Here is a 23,053-nt window from a genome sequence, read left to right as displayed (position 1 = left end):
TGCTGGAATGTCTTTGGAAGGTTTTGTTCTTTCTGCCCAAATTTTAGATGAGCCAGAAATAGCGTCCTCAGTACCCTATGGGAGGACGAGTAGGAGTGTGTTGTGGGCACATGTGACTGGGACAAAGACCCTGCCCCAAGCCCCTCCACGTAGCTGTACCCTGTGCTCCCCCAGCCATCCCGAAGACGCCCTCCCCCCAGCCCTCCCGCCCCACCCGTGTCTGTGTGGCCACCATGCATTCAAGTTCTATATCAGCCTGGTGTTGTTCCCTTTTTGCAGCCAGACCTTTCCCAAAGGCCTCCTCCCCCAGGCACAGCCCCAGCACTTCATCCTCTTCTGCAGGCTTCGACTACACGCATGATGCTGAGGCTGCACACATGGCCGCCACAGCCATCCTGAACCTCTCCACGCGCTGCTGGGAAATGCCTGAGAATCTCAGCACGAAGCCACAGGACTTGCCCGGCAAGGTTGGTGTGTCCCCTACAAGGAGCTCTGTCTGAGACAGCGGTGGGCCGGTGGGATTCACAGTCAGGACCATGAGCCTACACACAAAAGGTGCTCAGGGACACCCGGTGTCCACCTGAGAAATTGTCTTCCTCCCGGTGGTGGCTCCTGATGACCAGAGGGGGTTAGATGGGTTCCCTCTGGGAGCTCTGGGTGCCGTGCCTGAGGAGGACCAAAGGGCTCTGCACACGCATGTTTCCTCGCGTTGCCCCCGCGCCTGGATGTCGAGCGCCTGCCCGTGTGTGATCATGCTCACCGTGTCTCAGGCGTCTGGGTTTGTGGTGTTAGCAAGACCTGAGAGGCAGTGGAGGCTCCTCCGGGTGAGGTGCAGGGAGGGGCAAGTCAAGATTCTTGCTTCCCAGAGGTTCTTCTGTTCTTGCGTGGCTCTGCTTCCTTCCGAGGGAAACCCTGTGCCGGGCATTCTGTAACGCTGACTTAAAGTGCCAGAAGGCACACGTGGGAAGCACAGACCCACCTTCACAATTGCAGGCTGCGGACATCGAGGTGGATGAAAACGGAACCCTGGACCTGAGCATGCGCAAACACCGCAAGCGGGACAGCGCCTTCCCCAGCAGCGGCAGCAGCGGCAGCAGCCCTGGCGTGAAGTCCCCTGATGCTTCCCAGCGCCACGGCGGCACCAGTGCCCCAAGCGGCTCCATGACCTCGCCCCCGTCCAGCCAGGCTTCCCGCCAGGACGAGTGGGATCGACCTCTGGACTATACCAAGCCCAGCCGCCAGCGAGAGGAGGAGCCTGAGGAGGTGGGTGTGGGACCCGAGGGCTGACGTAAAGCAGTGCCCGCTTCTCCAGGAGGAGCTTCCGAGCCCTGTCCACACCGCGCCTCGCCGCCTCTAGGAAGCTAGGACTCGGCCCGCCCTTCTGGGGAATTTTTCACCCTTGGGCTGTGGTGTATCTTGTCCCATCCAAGAGAGAAGTGGTCTTCTCACTTCCGTGGACACGGTGATCAGCACCGTTGTGGGCTCGGGGGAAGCATGGGGAGGAGAAGGGCCTGTTTCATATCTCATCGGAGACATTTGGGAGTGGCCCCAAATTCCTTGGTTCTGTGGCCTCCCCCCAACCTGCTGTCCCGATAGGGACACCCTGAATTCCGGCAGCAGTCCTTCCTCACCATCCACAGGACACTCTGGCCACCTGGCTCCTTGGACAGAGGCAGGAGAAATCTCCTGGCCCTGGGAGCCCCTGTGGTGGTCAGTGGCCCGAGTCCCAAGACCAGCACCACCTGGTAAAGAGCAAGAAGCCAGGCGTCTGTGTTGGAGCTGCGGTCTGGGGACAGTGAAACATCCTTTTCCAATCATTCTACCCTCCGAGAGTGGGGCCATTTGAAGGCTCTTCCTCAAAGAGGTGTGCATCCTGAGTAGCAAAGCCCAGCCATGAGGATGGTGCAGACTTCAGGCAGCCTCCGCACGGTATGGGCAGGCCTGCAGGTCCCCTCCGTTCTCCCTCCCCATCTCTGCCAGCTCCCCACCAACCCTAGAAGGGCAGGGGGGCAGGTCCCTGCGGAGGAGGAGGTGGGGTGACTAGGATTCCTCTCCGGGAACCCACCACCCTTGCAGTTCAGTCTCCCCAGTGAGCCAGGCTCCCTCTACACACTTCACGTGTACCCCTACTTTGCAGAGTAGACTGGGCCCCAGGCTGAGGTCACTTGGCTCAGTCATGTGGCTACAACTTGGTGTCAGGCTGCGGAAGAGCGGTACCTCTCAGACTGAGCCCTGAGTGGAGGGGGCTGAACTGTGTGGGTGGTCTTCTCTGTGGTGGTTGGGAGCCCAGTATGAGGCCAGATGGGGCCCTCCTATTCAGAGACCACCAGGAGAGCCTGCTCTTATCTTGTTCCAGTCTTGCCCCCAGGTCTAAGCTTCTCCCTGCCCTTCCTGGTGACTACAGTCCCTCCCTTGACCCCTCCCTGCACCTGTCTGTGATCCCCAGCTCAGGCTACATCCTTGGCTGCTTTGCCCCTCCCCTCCTCCCTTCACACACCCTCTGAGCACCCCAGGATTCATGTCATCAGTCTCAGGGGTCCTGAGGTCCCCGCCCAGTCAAGTCGGTCCCCACACTCCACCCCACAGTCACTCTCTGTCCTAGAGCCTCGGCTCACTCCCAGGCCCTTCCTCTCCTCCTGGGCACAGGAGGGTCATCCCCAGAAAGGCCTTCTGTATCAGGCCTTCCTAGTCCCTTTGTCATGGCCCTGGGCTCCCGACTCAGACTCTCCTTCCAGCTCTGCCCAAGGTTCCTTGATCCGTCCTATGTGAGGCTGCATCTCTACTCTCAGTCTCACTTCCCACTCCAGGTGGAGGTGACCCACACTCCTGAAGCCATGGGAAGGAGCCCACTGCACTGGGCAGCAGCCAGGACAGTATCCACGGGCCTCTGGGATGCTCTCCCTGCTCTGGGACAACCTCCTCCCTGGGGCTTCCGGGAAGTTGCCATTTTTTCTGAAGACCCACCTTAAGTCGAACTTGCTCAAGGGAATGAGCCACTTGGTCTGCACCTTGTCCAATAATAGTATTTGTGGCAGTAATAGCAACACCCGCCACATTGACAAGATTCACTGTCAGTGACTCAGAGCCTTCGCTACGTTGGGCTCCACTCCCCAGAAATCCCGTGAGGGGCTGCTGTTCTCTCAAGTTTAAAAGTGTAGCCTCTAGGAGCGCCTGGGTGGCTCGGTCGGTTGGGCAACTGACTCTTGGTCTTGGCTCAGGTCGTGGCCTCGCGTTTTATGGGTTTGAGCCCCGTGTCGGGCTCTGTGCTGATGCCTGCTTGGGGTTCTGTCTCTCCTCTCTGCCCCTCACCTGCTTGTACTTTCTCTCTCTCTCTCTTTTTTCTCTAAAAATAAATACGAAAACTTAAAAAAAAAAATTAAAGTGTAGCATCTGGGCCCCAAGAGGTTGAACAACTTGCCTGGGACACACAAGTGCCAGCACTGGGATGTGGACCACGAACTGTCACACTGGTTAACTGCCTCTGATGTAGACCCACTTGCCGGGCGTTGAGCTTTCCCACTCTTGTGGACAGGGACTGTCCTTGTCCACCCCTGTGTCCATAGTACCCTGCCCTCTGGTGGTTGCTGAACAACTGCAGACATAGAACTCGAGCTTATGAACTGCCTGTTGTGGTCAGGGTGTCGTGCTGGGTGGGGAGGCATAGGGCCACGGGGTCACAAGGTCACTGAGTATTTTTATCACATTTTTATGTTATTGTTCTCCTTGTGCCATCTCATCATTACAGCATTTCAACAAGCACTTGTTGAGTGCCTACTGTCTACTGAGCACTGAAAGAGCTGCACTTTGCATAGGTTCTTGTGTCTAGAAGGTGACCCAGTGGCAGTTAGGTGGAGGTGACCCACAGGCCTGAGGCCACGGGAAGGTGTCAGAGCCCACCAGCTCCGGGCAGTAGGCAGGGCTCCTCGTTCCTGGGGCGGCTCAGGAGCTCTTGCTGGGGGGGGGGGGGACACTCTAGCCCCTCAGGGGTGCTGTCTCCTGTGTTCTTGCGGGCAAGTCTTCCTCCCCCATCCAGAAGGCAGGAGAAACCGGAAAATGTCTCTGTGAACACTGTTCTGAAGGCCCCTCTCCCTCAGCCCCCGGCTCGGGCACCCGGCCCCCCGCCAGCCGGTTAAAACGTCTCCCTGCTGGTTTTTTGCAGTCAGAGCCAGCAGCCCATTCTTTTGCTTCTTCTGAAGCAGATGACCAGGAAGTGTCGGAAGAGAGTTTTGAGGAGCGCAAGTACCCTGGGGAAGTCACCCTGGCCAACTTTAAGATGAAGTTTCTCTCCAAGGACATAAAGAAGGAGCTGCTCACGTAAGTCCCCACCTGGGCCAAGAGGGCTCCTTGAGGACCTGCCTGGTCCGGAAAAAAGCATGTCTTAGTCTGAGCCCTGAATGACCAGGTCTGCTCAGTCCTGGACCTGTCCCTGCCCTGGCCTAGCTCTGACCGCCCTCCTGGCCGGACCATCTTGCTGGGCAGAGGTTGGGCGTCCTGCACTGCAACGCTCTTGAGCCGGGCGATGGGTGACAGCTTTCCTGTCATCTCGGCACCGCGCTGGAATCTCACACAGCCCTCTGAAGTGATTCAGAGCAAGGAAGGGCCTCTGTTCTGGCCCACAGAGAGGGAGGGCTGAGGGAAGCCAACCCTCTCCCGAGCCCCAGCTCTCGGCCCTGGCTTACGGAGCCCAGGCCTGACTTGTACTCTGCTCTGAGGCACGGTGCCCTCAGCTGTGGCAGCCCAGCCAGCGGCCCCTTTGAGTTTGTCCCTGCAGGGTTCAAGCAGACATCGTTACAGAATGGGGCCGCTGCTGGTAGATACGAGTCATCCCCTGGTCAGATGCCACCCCGCAGCCTTCCGGTCAGCCCCACTGAGGACTGCTTCTCCTTAGAGGACTGTGGGGGGTGGGACCTGGCACCTGCACCACAGGTGGAACCTCACCCGTGCTCAGTTTGTTTCTGGGGTTCCTGTTCTCCTTGCGAGGAACCCAACCAGCTTCCTCCTACCCTGCTGCTGGCTGTCCCCAGGCTCTGCTCTCTGGCCTTGTCCTCAGGGAAGGAACTCCCTGCCTACGCGTTCACGGGTGCACACGTGTGCACGTGCAGAGCGCATGTGTTCCAGGGACACCCTGGCTTCGAGCTGAGCTTTCATTTGGTTCCTCTTTCCTCCTCGAGTTAAGTTGTGTGGGAGAAAGTCGCAGTCTGAGCGGTGAGGGCTGTGCTCTGAGGACTGAGGGGGTGAGTGGAGAGCAAGTGTCAGCTGCTCTGCTGAGTAGGCTCCGCCCGGGGGGCTGGCCCGGCAGGTGTGCCTTGCTCTCTGTTCTGACGCTCTGTTTCCTTTGTTCAGCTGCCCCACCCCTGGCTGTGACGGCAGCGGCCACATCACCGGGAACTATGCCTCTCACCGCAGGTTTGTCCCTGCTCGGGTCCAGCCTGGCCTGGGTGCTGCGTGGTGGGTCTTCCCCTCTCCTCCTCTGCTCCCCCTCTGGCTCACCCCGATGTCCCATCTCTTCTCTTTCAGCCTCTCTGGTTGCCCTCTTGCTGACAAGAGCCTCAGAAACCTCATGGCTGCCCATTCTGCTGACCTCAAGTATGTCTGCCCTCCTGGCCACCCATCTCTTGGGCGGCTCCCTTGCTCTGCTCTCTCCTTCCGTGAGACTCCAGCCAAAGTCGGCCTTCTCCAGGGCTCCAGCCCCAGGGGAGCCCCTCCCGGCGGGATGGGGCAGAGAGAGAGGCCATGGAGGGGCCGACTTGCTTGCCTGGGGCTCCTGCTGCTGCTGCTGCTGCCGCTGCTGCCTGTGTCTCTTCGCTCTGAGTGCTGCTATCCGCCTGTCCCTTGCCGCAGGCTCCTGTGCTGCCCTCGGGTCTGCTAGCTGCTCTGAGGACCGAGGGCTGGAGGGCCTTGAGGGGAGCAGGACCCGCCTCTGGCTGCTGGTGGCCCAGCCCGTCTCTCCCTCTCCCGAGGACCCTGTACGGGGTTGTCTGGGCCTGCTTTTCTCACCGCCCTTGAGATTTGGGAGAAGCCCAGAGCTGGCCTTGGCTTCTAAGTCTTGCTGTGGCTCAGCGGGCTTTAGGCTGTGCAGCTCTTACTGAAGGAACTGGGTGCTGACGATGAAAGAGAAAACTCTTTGCCCTTCCTTCTCCTACTGCCCCTGCAGCTGCTTCTGTCTTGGCCCCTGGTGATCCTCCCACGCTCATCCCTTCTTTTTGCTGAGCTCCCCTCCTCTCTGCTTCTCCTCCCTGCCCCTAACACACGGGCACCATCTAGCCTGCCTGATAGCCCCGCTCAAATGCGATGCAAGCACCCAGAGGTTTCCCAGGTATCAGTGTCCTTCCTCTTGGGGCTGGAGTTGGGGACTGTCACTGCCTTTGATTTTTATGCATTTGGTTGAGCTGCGACATTGCAGCCGCTGTGACCCTGAGCCCTGCCGTGCTGACCCTGGGCTCTCAGGCTGAGCAAAGGCTCAGGAAGGAGGCCCTACTCTTTTCCTCGAGGGTCACTCCCTCTTCCAGGGTGTTCATCCTCTCCATATGGAGGGGCCCTGAATCTAGGCTCATCCTGTTCTGGGACCAGACAGGAGCCAGGGCCCTAGAGACTGTAAGATGAGGAGCTGTTATTGCCAAAGGCGTCCAAGGGGCTTGAGCTGATTTAGAAACAGGGCAGAAAGCTGTAGATCTCTGGAAGCTCCCCATCCTGCCAGTCTCCTCTTTGTCACTCTGGGGAGGCCTATCTGGTCCCGGCAGCCATGGCGTGTCATTGCTCATCGTTACCCATGGGGCTTTCTGCTCTGAGCAGGGTTCACCACCAGAACTGTCCTTCTAAGTGTTGACAGCTTTAATGTAAACATTTTCTGAGGCTCAGCTCATCATGGCTGATTTGCATAGTTACTCATCCATTCACCAGGTCCAGCCCCAGAAGTCTGTCAGTCCTGCAGGCTCAGGACCCTCTTCCCCCAGCTCCCCTCCTCCTTTCCTCCCTGTCTTCTCTTACCGTCTTTCCCACGTTCCCTTTTTCCTGTTTCCTTTTCCAATTCGACTTGCTTTTTAACTATGATTAGTTTTCGTGGTTTTCCAGTTTGAGGGTCTGAATGATTTTAGAGCTCTAGGTGTGAACACATGTGTGCGCGGTGGACCTTTCTCCCTGCAGAGCAGGTGCTCGGGGCTGCTGGAAGGACAACGTGGGCCTGGTCTGGGCCTGGAAACGTGGCCGTCTGGGAGGGTTAGCACTCTTCTGAGACTAAGAGCCTGTGGGGAACTTTAACCTGAACTTGTTTAGAAATAGCAACAGGAAGTCTTCCCCATGTGAAAACAAGTCCTGCATCAGTCTCAGCAAGGGTCAGCAAGGTCTGGGAAGGTGGCCGAGGTACCCGACTCCTCCCAAGCTCTTCTCTGGCCCCAGAGGTCTCTGTGTGGGAGTCCACTCTTTGCCCTCTCAGGCCACAGCGTGGGCTTTGGGTGGACGTGGCGGGGCTCCACGGTGTTCCCGGTGTGCTGGTGCTTCTGCTCCCTCCTCCCTTCTCTTGTCCCGTGGGCATCTCGGAGAGGCTGCTCCTGACCAGCCTTGTGGCAGTGGTGCGTGATGGTGACCTGACCCCAGAGGGGCACAGACGTCTACATCACTGCCTTGCAAGCAAGGCCTCCTTGTCAGTAACTGGGTGCAGCGACAGTCTCGGGTGATGTGTTTTCCGTGTTTTAATCCAGTCTCAGGGGCTTCTACTCTTCTTTCTCATGTGCCCAGTGTGGTCGGGGGCAGGGCACACAGCTGCCCTGGGCCCCTCAGCCCACTCTGTGTGCGGGGAGTTGGGGTGCAGCCACATACCCTGTAAGGTGTGTGACCAGGTGGGGGACAGCCCCCCCCACCCCCCCGCCACTGTGGGTCAGGGAGGGGGCTCAGAGGCGAGACCTGGTGTGCGTCGCCAAGCTGTAGTGAGTCCCAGAGACGCAGGACTCTTCCTCTTACCCAGACGATGCACCCAGAAGCAAATGTTTGGGAGGGTTCCTGCCACTGACCCTGTGGGTCCTCAGGGGCGCAAGAGTGGCTGACACTGCCAGCGCCCAGCATGGGTATCTGCTTCTCCAGGCACATGAACCTCATCCTCTGCTGGATACAGCTGTGGGGAAAAGCCATTGAGTCAGGCCTCAGCAAGGAGAGCCGGTGCCCCACCTGTCTGCAGACAGCGTGCCTCAGTGGGACCCCCGGGGACGCCAGGCCCACGTGTGCTGGGGCCTGGCAGGGTCCACCCCCACGCGCATGCTCTCCCCTGCCAGCCTCACTCACAGGTGCCACTGGGGGTCGCACCACAGTATGGGCCTGTACTTCTGGGCATCGGGGCCCCGGGCTGCTGCGGGGCCATGCTGCCCTGGCCGCCACCCGTAGCACTGAGCCTGAGTTCTGCCACGTTTCCCTGAGGCCGAGAAGAAGCAGAGCCCAGGCAGCCACCTGAGCTGCTACAGACTCAGGAGAAGCACCACCCGCACTCTCTGCACTTGGCCTTCCAGAGGGCAGGAGAAGGGCTCTAGCTTCGGCAGGCCAGGAGAGTGCTCAGCAGGGCGCTCTGAGCTGAGGAGGGGGCAGCAGGGCATCAGCGGGGCCTCGGCCTCAGCAGAGAGTCACGTGAGGCATACCCCGACATGCCTGAAGGACTTGGTGCCCACAGCCGGGGGCCGACCCCGGCAGCTTGCACCCCGGGACCTCGGATGATGCAGAGACACAAAGCATCCCAGCAGGAGTGGTGCACCCGTTCGGGGTTTGTTTGGGAGGACGAAGCCCACCTAGATGGAGGTGGTGTGTGATTTCTATGAAAATGCAAAAGCCTCCTGGCCCTAGATGTGTGTGTGTTGGTATGTGACCACACATGCCTGGAGCAGGAGCCATCATAACCTCAAGGGGTTTGAGTTACCCCTAAACCCGACAAAATGGTGATTTGACCGGTTGGCCTGCCAGCAGGCCAGGGAGGCATCTCATGTGTGGCTCATAGGGCAGGGATGAGGAGGGTGCCTTGAGAAAGTCCAGGGGACTGGAGAAGGAGCAGGTCAGATGGGCACTGAACTCCTCCACGTTGCCATGCCAGCTTTGAGCGTCCTCTGATGCGGAACAGGCAGTGTTGGCCTGCTGAGGTCTGGGAGGCAGCCCGAAGCTGTGCGGGAGCCCTTTGGCTGTGCTGGCTTCCTCCGTCTCACTCCGAATGTCAGATGCTGCACTTGCCCGTGGAAGAGGGTGCCGACAAAGCCTTGGGCACAGCACAGGGGCCTGAGTGCCTCAGAGAACTCTGCTGATTGAGAGGCAGAGACCTATGTCCTGTTCCAGCTGATGCAAGTCTCCAGAACCCTTTTGGGGCCACTTGTATATTGAGAAAGAGCCTCGGCACCCATGGTTTTTTCTGCGTGCGAGGCTGAAACCAGAAACGGTAGACAAGTGTCCTGTGAATAACAGGCTTTCCAGATGCAAGCCCTCAGATCCTGCCAAGTCCCACGGGGTCAGAGCTGCACCCTCACACGGACCCAGGTGCAGAGCGGAAGACCTGCTCCTGCTCCAGAGGGTTCTGGTGGACTCCCCTGCAGAGTCAGGCACGCCTCCCCACTCTGACATTCTGCCTCCACGGACATTCAGGGAAAAACAATTTGAGAAAACCCATACTTGTACATTAAAGCGGAATTTTTACTTTCTATGTGGTATGTTTGTCAAACATTTTGGATGCATACAGTTGGGCTTTTGTGTCTTGTGCCCCCCCCCCCCCACCTCCTTACCCTTGGCCAGTGCCTGCCACCCCTGAAAAGCCTCTGGTTGTGCAAATTCTGTACTCACTGAGAATCACACCTCTAGGTGACCAGCGCTGTGGATGGTGGGTCATGGGTGCTCAGTAAACATCTATTCCTTTGCTCAGATGGTGGTAATCCTCCCCGAGAACAACCCTTCTTCCTCCTAGCCGCGTCAAGGAGGATGAACCTGTCTTAAGTGTTAGGTTTGCCTTCCTGAACACCGTTCAAAGGCCCATGTGTGTCCTGGAACCTTTTAGCCCAGCCTAGAACCCTGCAGAAAGCCGAAACGGGAGCCTGTCATTCCTGCAGTGGAGATGTGCTCTCATCTTGGCCTCCCTGGAACCCTTGGGAAATGGGGTGGCAAAGTTCTGAAGGCCGGACGTCTCGGCAGCAGGCTAGCCAGGACGCACACAGTTTGTGAGACCAGTGCTAGGGAGGCAGGTGGGCCCGCATCGGGGCTGAGCACGGAGGGGGTCCTTGTGTCTCTGGTTCCAGCTCCGCTGTCCTCCACAGGTGCCCCACACCCGGCTGTGACGGCTCTGGCCACATAACGGGGAACTACGCATCACACCGGAGGTGAGGCTGCCGTGGCCTGGGTGCCGGGCTGGATGGGGTGGGGTGGGTCTCCTCCTCAGGTGCAGTTGCGGTGCCCCAGATAAGGCATTAATGTTGCGGCAACCACAGCCTGTTTCCTCGCTGTCGTCTGAATTGCTTTGTCGATCCAAAGCCTGATCGTGTTGCTATTAGCAGCCAGCACGAGAGGGCTCGTGGTGCCACTTCCTGTCGTAGCCCTACTGTCCAGTAGAGTGCTCGATGACAGAAGTTTCCTTGGGATCCTCTGGGGCTGCTGATCACAGAGCTGGAGGGGTGGGGAGGGGCAGATGGGCGTGAGAAGCTGCTGTTCTGGAATGACCACGGCTTATGTTCCTCTTTCAAAACTAGCTTGTCAGGCTGCCCTCGTGCCAAGAAAAGTGGAGCCAGGGTGACGCCCACAAAGGATGACAAGGAAGATCCCGAGCTGATGAAGTAAGTTGGGATCTTGCTGATGCCCTTGGTTGCTTTGCAGAATTGGGGTTTTCCTGTGTGTTATGATCCTGAAAAGCTGCTTCTAGGCTCCTTTTTCAATTAATACAGCTGGGCAATGACAATGCCCATTTTTACAGAAGTCCTCCTACTGTGCATGTGGACACCTACGAGGCTGTGAGCCACGTGTGTTGTATTGAGGGCACACACAGTGCCCTCCTGTGTGGGCTTTTCAGTTCTGGGGGTGTTTGATGGGGCCAGGAGAGGCAGAGGGCCCTGCTGCCCATGCACCGTGGTGGGGGGGGGGCACCCGGGTGTAGGCTCAGGGCATGGGGCAGCCCCACAGGGCGCTCGTGGGTATTGCAACCTGCACAAATGTGGTCTGATGGGAAAGGTCAGGTGCAGGAGGAGGAGAGGAGGGTGAGGAAGATGACCAGTCTTCAAATCGTGTGTGTCTGCACACTCACATGCCTTTGCAGGGAGCTGGTGTGGAAAGAGGGAGCCCAGGAGGGTCGCCCCGAACTGGGACCTCGACACTGCTGTGGGGGAGGAAAGGGGACATCCTGGGCCTTACGTGACTGAAGTCCCTGAAACCCTCTCCAGACTGTCCCACTGGGGGTACCTAACGTGTCATCAGGGGGATTGCGTGTGAACTCTGAACCTGTGAGTGCCCCGCTTGGTAGGGGCCTGTATCGTTGCAAGCTTATCTTTCCAGAAAGAAACTTGCCCCCAAACCCCCCACTTGCAGGCATGGCTAACAGACTGACCCACCATTCGATTTGCCCAGGACTTTCAGAGCCAAAACTGGACGAAGCAGGCAGTGGGTCCCCTTGCCAGTTGAGGAGTGGAAGGGAATGGTTCTGGCTGTGTTGTGGCACAGCGCCTTGGAGCCGGCTTGGTCAGGGCATAGCCAGGCAGGTCCACAGAAAGCGGGTCTGTCCTGATTGCGTGTTACCTTTGGGCCGAGAACAACTGGATGCTTGCCCCTACAGAGGGAAGCAACCTGGACAGGTTGCTCCTCCTTGGAGCTTCAGCTCGTAGCTCACCCCAGCTGCGCCCAAACATCCGCTTGGCCACAGGAGGAGAGGTCTGATTGACCAGCGTCACATCCTTCAGAGGGGCCAGCTCCACCAGCTGTTCGGTGGTAAAAGGCTGTGGCTGGTTTATTTCATTTATTTTTTACAATGAAACTAGAATGGGTGCTAAGTCAAAAACACAAAATTTGTGGATATTGGTGTCCTGAATGCAGCCTACTGAATGCCAGGCTGGATAAAGAGTATTTATCTTTCTGAGAAGCCAGGAATTTGCCTGCGATCATATAAATGCAAGCTGCTATGGATTTAGCAAGGATCCTGCTGTAAGGATATGATAAGTGAATTGTGCTGCATTTGCAAATGATTAAAATCAAGATCAGCATTTTTCAAATTAACTGGGAAAAATGGTTTTCCTCCTCCTAATGTGCTGTCAACTTTGCTTTTTAAAAAACAAGATTTTTTCAGCCCAGTGGAGAATATGACTTAGGAGCAGGTCAGCATTTACAGGATGGCTGAAGTTCCTAATGGCTTCATGGCAAGGCGGTGGGGGGGAGGGGCGCCTATTCAGCACCTCCATTTTCTAGGGCCTCCTCCCCAGCCATAAACTTTAACTGTATTTATAATTGACTATCATCTTTAAACAAATGCAGACTGCAGCAGAAACTTTAACCGGGGCATCAGGTCCTGCTGCGTGACGGGATTTCGTGAGCGCGTGCTAGATGGGATTATGGAGGCTGCTGGAGGAAGAGTTCCCTTTATGACATCTTGTGTCTGCACCGTTTGCGATTAAGTCATGTCAGCACATTCTGCTAAATCCCTTTGCCAAAACTAAATAACTGGCCGTAAAGGTCTGTGGGTGTTCCAGTGTAGGGTTAGGAGCTCAACGCCTATCGCCTGTGGAGAGCCCTCCCCGCCCCTGCCGTGCCCCCTCCCCCACCCCACCCCCGCACTATCCCCAGCCACACTGACACCTGACAAAAGAGATGTGCCTCTGACCCTGGGACCCTGGTGGCACAGAGCTCCTGTGCCCTACCACCGGCCTACCTGGCAAGTACAGAAGCTGCCTGACTTGGCACTCCACACACACCTTAATGTGAGGTCACCCGACAGCTCCGAAGATTTGGACACTGGTTGTGGAGGGACAGAGAAGTGGTGTTACCACCTACATGTCCGAAATACTCACTACGAATAAATTCCCGGGGGTCATTCGTGATGAGGAGGGTTAGAGTTTCGCAAACAAAGTTGGAAAAAGGAATTTAGATTCAACTGTGTGTTGTAACTGTGAAGGGCTGCCTCTCATTTGGCCTTTGATCTTGTGATGGCAGGTGCTCACAGGCACTTTCAGAGCAACTGGCCCCGTGTCCCTGGGACCCCACAGCAGAGAGGTGTCCAGGTGCGAGGGGCAGACATAGAATGGAACGTCCCCGGGGTCCTTCCAAGGCCCTTGGCAGTGTCTCCACTCTGGACTGATGGCTGAGATGACCTTGGACCGGATCAGTGGCCATTCCACATGTCTGAGGCCCACGTGGCTGGGATGAGGAAGAGAGGGATGGGCACCAGGAGAGGAGACAAGTGGGGCTGGATCCAGGCAAAGGAGGCTGGGAAAATGTCTGCAGTGGCCACCTTGGAAGTAACGCCCGAGTATGGGGACAACTTCTGGGCAACGAGGCCCCGTCCCCTCACCTGCTGGAGCAGGAGCCCCGAAACGACCCTTGCCCTCCTGAAGGCTTTGTGCCTCTGACTTCCCCACCCCAAGGAACCCCATCTCTGTAAACTGGGGCCGTGTGTCCCCTTTCAGGGCCCTGTGTGTTTGCCACGTCTGTGGCTTATAAAAAGTGGGTAACAAATGGGAAATTACGTGAGTCTCATTTGTTGCGGGGGAGAAAACCGAACTTCTAGGTGGAGGATGTTGTCCCCAGTCAGTTGTTGGTTCCTAGGTGGTCCTGAGCTCAGATACCATGATTCTGAAATGTCGGTGCTCAGAAGGCATTGCAGGGAGCTCCTGGCCCAGGTCCCACCTGGATCCCATGAGAGTGGATGGCCAGGGCCCCCTGCTCCAGCCAGTTTTCTGTGGTGCACTCATTCCAATGGCAGCATGAGGGGGATTTGCTCTGAACCTTTTCTCAAGTTACTTCAACCATTCCTGGGGCATTTGCTATTTCCCAAGAGGATTCTCACCCTGTTCTGCAACAGCTTGGCAGGAGTCATTATGGAATGTCTGAACTGAGTCTTTCTTGAATGAGCACTGTGGCCTGTGTTCTTCCTTCCAGAACACACATTTCGGATGTGGGGACATCCATGGACATCATGGCATGACAGTCTCATTCTGGGATGCTGTGGGGTGATGGAGCCCCTGCTGTCCCCGCGCTGCCTGGTTCAGGGCACTCTTGGGACTTCTGTGACCGCCCAGGCCCCCAGGCTCTGTGCTTGGTGCAATCTCCCAGGGAGTGGCCTCTGGATGGTTTCATCTGACACCTTCACTTCACTACACATGGCTGGGGTGATATAGAAGTGATTTGGCAGCAAGAGGTCTAGGTGTGGACCCAGAGGCCCCTGAGAGACATCCCAGGGCACGGGGGCATCATGGCTCCTTCCAGAGAAGGTAGCTGCTTCCAGAGAAGGTAGCTGCTTCCAGAGAAGGTAGCTGCTTCCAGAGAAGGTAGCTTCTCCTTCCAGAGAAGGTAGCTGCTTCCAGAGAAGGTAGCTTCTCTTTCCAGAGAAGGTAGCTGCTTCCAGAGAAGGTAGGGTTTCCTTTCAGAGAAGGTAGCTTCTCCTTCCAGAGAAGGTAGCTGTTTCCAGAGAAGGTAGCTTCTCCTTCCAGAGAAGGTAGCTGCTTCCAGAGAAGGTAGCTTCTCCTTCCAGAGAAGGTAGCTTCTCCTTCCAGAGAAGGTAGCTTCTCCTTCCAGAGAAGGTAGCTGTTTCCAGAGAAGGTAGCTTCTCCTTCCAGAGAAGGTAGCTGCTTCCAGAGAAGGTAGCTTCTCCTTCCAGAGAAGGTAGCTTCTCTTTTCAGAGAAGGTAGCTGCTTCCAGAGAAGGTAGCTTCTCCTTCCAGAAAAGGTAGCTGCTTCCAGAGAAGGTAGCTTCTGCTTCCAGAGAAGGTAGCTTCTTCCAGAGAAGGTAGCTTCTCCTTTCAGGGAAGGTAGCTTCTCCTTCCAGAGAAGGTAGCTGTTTCCAGAGAAGGTAGCTTCTCCTTCCAGAGAAGGTAGCTGCTTCCAGAGAAGGTAGCTGCTTCCAGAGAAGGTAGCTTCTCCTTCCAGAGAAGGTAGCTGCTTCCAGAGAAAGTAGCTTCTCCTTTCAGAGAAGGTAGCTTCTTCCAGAGAAGGTAGCTGCTTCCAGAGAAGGTAGCTTCTCCTTCCAGAGAAGGTAGCTGCTTCCAGAGAAGGTAGCTTCTTCCAGAGAAGGTAGATTCTCCTTTCAGAGAAGGTAACTTCTCCTTCCAGAGAAGGTAGCGTCTCCTTCCAGAGAAGGTAGCTGCTTCCAGAGAAGGTAGCTTCTCCTTTCAGAGAAGGTAGCTTCTTCCAGAGAAGGTAGGTTCTCCTTTCAGAGAAGGTAACTTCTCCTTCCAGAGAAGGTAGCGTCTCCTTCCAGAGAAGGTAGCTTCTCCTTCCAGAGAAGGTAGCTTCTCCTTCCAGAGAAGGTAGCTGCTTCCAGAGAAGGTAGCTTCTCCTTCCAGAGAAGGTAGCTTCTTCCAGAGAAGGTAGCTTCTCCTTTCAGGGAAGGTAGCTTCTCCTTCCAGAGAAGGTAGCTGTTTCCAGAGAAGGTAGCTTCTCTTTTCAGAGAAGGTAGCTGCTGACCTTCCAACTATGCAGGAGGCGTGAGGGTGAGGCTGGAGAGGGAACGTGATCCCTGTTGCCTTCACATCTGGTTGGGAAGGCCCAGGTTCTGACTTGTGGCTTCAGGAATCACTCCAAACGTGGTAGTTCATCCAGGAGCCCCCAGCAGTCTCAGTGTCTGGCATGGGAGAGTCTCTGGGCTTCACCTCCCCCATCTAGTGCTCAGTGCTCACCTCTGACCTCTTTGTGCCAGGTGCCCTGTGCCAGGCTGTGTGGGGCTCGGTCACATCAGCGGCAAATATGCTTCACACAGAAGTGCATCTGGCTGCCCGCTGGCCGCTCGGAGGCAGAAAGAGGGTTCTCTTAATGGCTCACCGTTCTCCTGGAAGTCACTGAAGAACGAAGGGCCCACCTGCCCCACTCCAGGCTGTGATGGCTCCGGTCATGCCAACGGTAGCTTCCTCACCCACCGGAGGTAACTGCCCTGCACGGCTCGCATTTCATAGGGACCCTGGCCTTGGGCATGTGGGCAAGGTTCTTTAGGAAGGACCAGACTCAGGAAGGGCTCAGTTGTGGCCTATAGTTTCTCCAGGGAAAAGCAAGGCCCGGATTGGTAGCCGACTGGAGGAAGCCACAGAAAATCTGTTAGTATCAGATCATGGTGTTCGTGACATGTGGCACCCCATGTGGCTGCTCCACGTGGAGCACGTGGAGTCCCTCCAGCAAGAGTGAGTGGAGCCCTGAGTCTCGTGTGTGCATTCTCGACACAGGCTGCCAGCTTCTCATGAAAAGCTGGCCCCTCCTGCTGGGGTCTCTTCTTTGAACTTTGGGCCCACGTCTGCCTGCTGTGGAAGGGACATGGCGACAAGACCCCTCCTTGCCTGGGCTCTCATTTGCCCCCAACACCTGTCCCAGGCCTGGGGACGGCTTGCCTCCCCCATTCTATTCCTCTGTGTGCCAGGCAGCTGAGGTATTGGCCAAGGTGCAGGGGTCACTACACTGTTCATCAGCAACCTTCTCTTTCTTTTGTTTCGTCCCTGTCTCTCCACCTAAAGATTAATGAACTCATTCGTTCCACAAGCTTTGACTTAGAGTCCACCAAATACCAGGCTCAGGAGAGCAGAGAACAAGAGTTGATTTGGGCCAAGTGAGGGACAGACTATAACCAAACAAATGAGTAAGATATTGCAGTGTGGCCGAGAGGATAGATGCTGTGGGAGAGGACAGTGGCAGGGAGGAGGGAGGGAGGCCTCTCTGAGAAGGGGGTGAGGAGCTTGGCCCAGGCAATCTGGGGATAAGCCTTTAGGGCCTAAGCGGGGAAAGGCCTGGGCTACTGAGTAAGGGGTGTGGAAGCTTGGCGGCCGGAGCCGGGGAGCAGGTGGCAAGAGGAGACGAATGAGAAAGTTCCAACCAGGGTCCTACCAGGCTGCCAGCCAATGAGGACTTGGCTTTCATTGTGATGTGTCATCACAGACTGGCCCTTGGTATGTGACCTTGGACTGGTTTTTGGTGTGACCTTTGCTTCCAGCTTATCTGGCTGTCCCAGAGCAACCTTTGCTGGAAAGAAGGGAAAAGTCTCAGGGGATGAGGTTCTCAGCACGAAGTTCAAGACGAGTGATGGTAAGGTGTCCCTCCTGCAGTTCCTCCGAGCGATGTCTGTGACATGGGTGAGTGAGCAGGTACTGGCGGGAGGGGGTAGGGAGACAAGGCCCCTCCTAGAGTGAGTCATGGTGGAGACAGACTGCTTACTTGAGTTGACGGGTCTCCCAACCTAGCTCTGGACCCCTGGTCGCCTCAAGTCTGGGATCCTGGCTCTCAAGTGGCCATGCTTGCTCTAACCTGGGTATTGACAAGTGGTGGCATCAGAGAACCCTGATGGCGGCATCAGAAGCCACGCTCTCAGGGTTTGTGGATTCGTGAACTCAGTTAGTGTCAACGAAGGGGGAAGCTGAGGAAATTCGGCACCACCTGGAAAACTTCCGTCTTTATCTTGGCAATTAACACTTGCCAAAGATTTATACTCTCCTATCCATGCCCCAGGGTCAGGGGGAAAAATGTAGACACACGGCTGCTAGTCTCCAAGATCGACTTTTCCAGCACAAAAGTGGGATACGAGCTGCCCACCGAGCCAGGCAGGTTGCCTCTGCTTGGACGGGCCCCCTAGTCCCCCCTAGAAAACAGGCCTCCACTGCACTCCCACCTGCTGGCCTGGGTGCAAAGCTGAGGGCCACAACCAAGGTTTCTCTCTGGGGCAGTTCTGGAGAACGATGAAGAGATCAAGCAGCTGAACCAGGAGATTCGCGACCTGAACGAGTCCAACTCGGAGATGGAGGCTGCCATGGTACAGCTGCAGTCCCAGGTGGGTGGTGCTGCCCACCTGCACGTACGCCCTCTCCCTCCCCACCGGAGAGGTCCTGGTCCTCAGCCTGCACTTCAGTGAGGCAGGAAAACTGAGCCCCTTATCAAACTTGCTGCCAAGCTGAGCTGATGGGCGGAGCGCTCAGCGAGACTCAGAACATGCCACACCTGCCCGCACTGGCTGTTCTTCCAGCGGTAAGGGGTCTTCAGGTGGCCCTGCCGGGGGTCCCATCAGGGTTACTGGCGCCATCAGAGTTGGCTGCCAGCCCTGTAGGAGTAGCACCACAGTACTACACAGTAGGAGTAGCACCACCAGGTGGGTTCTGGGGGTCTGGCTGGAGCCTGCCTCTACCACAGTACTGCCATACGCCAGCCGAGTGACCTGGAAAACCCGTTGACAATCTGCATCTCGACGTCCTTGCTGGTGAAGAGAAAAATGGGAGTCAACTCTGTGAGGTTGTTGTGAGGTAAAGACATTTGTATGAGGAGGAGCCTGACCCAGAAAGAGCCACTGTTGCCATGTGATAGAGTTACACATTTCTTTAAGGGTATTTGTCATCTCTCTGATTTCCCCAAAATGAACATTTGTCGTCAGGAAAAAATGCAGCGAAAGCCTTATTCCGAAAAGAAGACAGTGCCCTGTCCTTAGCTGTTGAGTAGGGGGCTGGAGCAGAACCTGGAACACAGAAGGAGTGGCCACACATAGCTGTGTCCCCTATGGCTTGAGGGGCAGAGGGACAAGGAGGTACTGGGCCCTGCAGGATCTGAGGGCAGGAAGGACAGATGGGAAGATGGTGAGGCTCCTTCCCAGAGGCTGCAGTGTGACACATTGGAGCTCTACATGTCTTGTTCCTCTGTTCCTTCCTCCACTGGAAAACAGGCTTTCACGCTGACCTCCTGTGTAAACAGAGCATCAGCCCATGGAGATTAGGAAGGATTTTCATTCTGCAGCACTTTCCCCAGGTTCCCAGGCAGTAGAAGCAGAGGAGTGTTGGGGCGTCTCTGGGTGCCGAGACGTATCACTGTGTGACTGCCACCCTCTGTCCCTCACTGCTCCCTCCCTTCTCAGAGTGTACCCTTGGGGCAGCACCTCTGATTTCTCCCTTTTTGCTGATTTCCACCTTTTTACTTATCGGCATCCATTTGGAAGGACCGAGAGCCCCCTTTCCTCTAGAGGGAGTTTTGAGTCATGTGCTCTGCCGAAGGCTCAGGCAGAGAGAAGGCAGGCCCCTAACTCCTACTCCCAAGTGTTTTAAGCCAAAGATTTGTCACCAGGTGACGAAGCATGGTGTTTCCCAGCCACGTGGTTGGAGGAAAGCACTCTACCTGATCCATAGCTTTCTAAAAGGCAGCTTACCTGTCTCTATCTGGGGACAGCTTAATGTGTCACACATGTCATGTGAACTTGCCTCTGCCCTGAGGCCTCCTTAAGATGCGGTCAGGTTGGGGGCTGCCCTCCCAAGCAAGTCTTCTCCAGATCGGGCCCCAGGGAAGGTTTCCCACCTTCCCCATGCTGGCTGTGAATGTCTGCATAGGGTTATGCAGACCCTGAGACTCACCTGATTGCTTGAGCTGCTCCGGGTAGGCCGGACTGCCCATGACCCGTAGCCCTGCTGTCACTGTCACTCTCAGGGTGTGCTGGAGGAGTCACTGACTGGCTCCACTCAGCTAGGAGTGGCTGTCTTCCACAGCTTTATTAAGGCACTTTGTTGGCCTCTCTGGTTGGGAGAAAACCCAAAGGCAGCCAGACACCCCACAAAGTGCGTGCAGTATTCCCATTACAGACAAGGAAGAAGAAACATGGCGAGGTTAACTGCACGGCTAGTGGTGGGCTGGGATTTGAGCCCAGGGTGCTCAGAGTCTGTGTTCCTCTCTGCCCCCGTAGGACAGGTGTGGCATAGAAACCCATGGTCCCACACCACTCCTGGCTGAGTCACTGTGTCCCCTCCTCCATCCAGGGACCAGAGTCCCTACGTCTTTGCCTTCTCCCAGAAAGACAGCAGATGTGGCACAGTTAACATGCTGGGTGTGTCCCAGGAGGACATGATATGGTTCATGGGGCCCCCATGACAGGAGGCATTTCCCACCTTGGTCTGGTGCAGATCTCCTCCATGGAGAAGAGCCTGAAGAATATCGAAGAGGAGAACAAGCTCATTGAGGAGCAGAACGAAGCCCTGTTTCTGGAGCTGTCGGGCCTGAGCCAGGCCCTCATCCAAAGTCTCGCCAACATCCGCCTTCCGCACATGGTAAGCAGTACGTGGCCCTGTAGGCACTCCAGTGAGCTTGTGGCTGACTGTCCCCCCACCCCCCGCCAGGACTCTGGGGAGGGCAAGGAGGGCGGGGCACACCTCCACCTCTGGGGTCCTGCCAGAAGGGCAGGTGCTCTGCCCGACAGGCTGCTGGCCACAGTGGTCCCAGCTGTCCCGAAGAGCTTATGAATCCACAACAGGATGCTCATGGTTGTTTCAGCCCACGGGTGCCAGTGGTGGCCCTAGTAGGTGTGAGGAGATGGGTTTGATGTCCTGCCACAGACTTCTGTGGCTTCTGAAAATCACGGGACACCCCGTGTGGATGGAGCTTGCTAACCTGGTTCTGTTCTCCAGGAGCCAATATGTGAGCAGAATTTCGATGCCTACGTGAGCACCCTCACTGACATGTACTCCAACCAGGAGTGCTACCAGAACCCCGAGAACAAGGACCTCCTGGAGAGCATCAAACGGGCTGTGAGGGGCATCCAGGTCTAGACCCCATCACTCCAGAGCCACCCCGCCAATCGGGACATCCGGGGCAGCCCAACTTGGCTCCCGCGCTTACCTCCCTTGCCCTGCCCCCGCAGTGGGGAGTCCCAACTCACAGTGACTTCCAGTTGGCAGCCCAGGGAGGCCTCAGTCGGGCTTATCCACAGGGGTGCCTGGAAATCAGTGTCTTTCTCGTTGCACTTGCCAGGCTGGAGGCCTTGACCTCCCCACACGAATGCAGGGCAGGGCATGAAGTATTACAAAGTGATTTATTTTTGTTTTTTGAAAGAAATCTGAAGAGCAGCTCAAAGTCTCCAGTGAAAGCTCATGGACAAGGTTCTCAGGGAAGTTTTGGAGTTTGCAACCACAGTATTCCTTTGTCTGTCGAGGCTGGGAGGGTAGCCGTGGGCACGGGGCGGGTGGTGCGTGTGACAGTGTCAGCCTGGAGCATGTGCCCCTGGGCACACGTCTGCTCAGTGAGGTCAATGTGGCAAGTGTGTTTTCTGTTTTCATTTAACTCAGTTTTGTCTTAAGGATGGAATAAAGCACTGTTCCAGAGGGTTAGAAACAGCCCTGCAGCCCATGGCCAACTTGAGGACTCTAACCTGGGAACCCCTGGAAGTTCCACATTAAAGCACCTCACTTCCAGGGGCAGCTGGCACCCCAAGCCCGCACAGACACGTGCAGGCTTGGGGTCACGCTCCCCCTCGGGGCTGCCGCCTTCAGACCCAGGTCTGGGTCAGGGCCAGGGTCTCTGGCTGTCTGTGTGTCCACTCATGCCTGTGACCCGTCACTGCCGCTTTACCTGGGTCGTGGCCGAGCTTGACTGGGGTGGAGGTGGCATCAGCAAGGTCAGGGGATAAATCCCTAATTAGGAGACCACCAAGGTTTCACTTCTTTTTAGATCCATTCAAGACGCGAAAAAAAATTTTAATATAATGTGTTAAACACAATGTTCCTAACGTGTAAATAGAGTCCAAATCGGTTGTGACTGCAATTCCAAGTTAGTATTTAAAAGTAGAGAAATTGCACTTCCTGGAAGAAAAAAAAAGTAGTTAGTTTAATTATTCTGTACATTATTTAATTTTGTCAAGATGTAAGTATTTATATTCACAACCTCTTGTGTTAACATTTGCTATTTATTTAACATTTTTATTTATTAATTTTGTACTGTTTCAACTAGACCCCACACCAGGACACCATGAGAGGGAAACAGATGAAATCAAAGCAAAATTGACTATTTGACAAGAGATAGGCCACAAAAAAATCTTGCTATAGCTTCTATATATAGAAGTCTTCTTATAATTTTGATGCAACCAAGTTATTTTTTATATATTTTGTTATTTATTCTTTTAATAATGGAATTTTTTAAAGAGTATTTTGTAACTGAGGAATTTTGATAATTTGGGGATGTTTCCCCCCTGGTCCAATGGAAAGAAAGACTTTTTGGTTTTCTTCATCCCTTCGGTTCCTTTTGTTTCAGGCACGGACGACAGCAAGTGGAATTCTGTATTTATCATTTATTTAAGTGTAGCGCAGATGCGTGTGCTCTGGCGTGTTTCTTGTGTTGCGTCTGTGTGCTGGTTCGTGATGGCTGAGTCATATGCTGCTGTGAAGGAGTGCTGGCCACAGGCAGCACCGAGCAGTCCCCGCTCACAGGCTCCCTGCTCCTCCGACAGCTCCGAAACTGTGACCCCCTTCCTCAGGAAATGCGTGGAACCCACAGCACAGCACTTCTCGGTGTGTTTGCAGGGTGATTTCCTAATAAAAGTCCACTCTGACTGTGTGGGAGCGGTCTGTACTGTGCCGGCGGTCTGTGTCCCTGAGAGCCCTAATGAGTCACCTTCCTGGGGAGTGGCTGGGTGGGTGGGTGGGTGGCCTCTTCCACCTGTGGTCTCTTCTTGGGACCTTAATGTGGAACCAACATCCTTCCCCCAAGGGGCGGTTCTAGGAGGTCTAAGTCACTGTGCTCTGCCTCTTCCCACATGACTGGGTATGTGCAGAGCAGAACTTTCTCCTGGGCTTGGACAGAAGTCTTCCTGTTGGGGTTGTCAGGGTGGGGTGGCAGGGGTGGTGGGGTTGAGGGGTGGAATAGGGGTTGCCACAGACCACCTCTCCTGGCCACGAGGAGGAAGCCAGCTGCAGTAGGAGAGAGTCTGGACATTCTGGAGGGAGATAGAGTCGAGAAATGGAAAGAGAAAGGTGGAGGTGGAAGGGAGGGGATGAGAGAACTCTCTAATCTTTTCAGAGCTCCTGGTCCAGCCATACCTGAAGGTTGCCCATCCTCGCATTTCCCAGTTATGCAGGGAACGAACTCTTCTCCTTCTCTTTCCTCCTCCTTCCTCCCCTCATTCCTCCTCCTCTTTCTCCTTC

The 23,053-nt window shown here is 55.8% G+C and overlaps 1 protein-coding gene across 1 annotated transcript in view; it reads left to right on the top strand.

Moving 5' to 3' along the window:
- Positions 1-22,466, top strand: part of MYT1 (myelin transcription factor 1) — a 49,330-nt gene extending 26,864 nt beyond the window's left edge. The window contains exons 11-22 of the mRNA XM_032592539.1: positions 280-467; positions 994-1,263; positions 4,160-4,314; positions 5,344-5,406; positions 5,518-5,586; positions 10,269-10,331; positions 10,698-10,781; positions 15,838-16,059; positions 17,113-17,204; positions 17,840-17,943; positions 20,045-20,188; positions 20,546-22,466. Coding sequence (XP_032448430.1) covers positions 280-467; positions 994-1,263; positions 4,160-4,314; positions 5,344-5,406; positions 5,518-5,586; positions 10,269-10,331; positions 10,698-10,781; positions 15,838-16,059; positions 17,113-17,204; positions 17,840-17,943; positions 20,045-20,188; positions 20,546-20,686 — 1,595 coding nt within the window. The 3' untranslated portion in view covers positions 20,687-22,466. The remainder of the gene's footprint in view (positions 1-279; positions 468-993; positions 1,264-4,159; positions 4,315-5,343; positions 5,407-5,517; positions 5,587-10,268; positions 10,332-10,697; positions 10,782-15,837; positions 16,060-17,112; positions 17,205-17,839; positions 17,944-20,044; positions 20,189-20,545) is intronic.
- Positions 22,467-23,053: the final 587 nt, after the last annotated feature.

Source organism: Lynx canadensis, chromosome A3 (assembly GCF_007474595.2).
Source record: "Lynx canadensis isolate LIC74 chromosome A3, mLynCan4.pri.v2, whole genome shotgun sequence".
Lineage (NCBI taxonomy): Eukaryota > Metazoa > Chordata > Mammalia > Carnivora > Felidae > Lynx > Lynx canadensis.
Note: the sequence above shows the minus strand (reverse complement) of the source record. Positions and strands in the feature narration are given on the sequence as shown.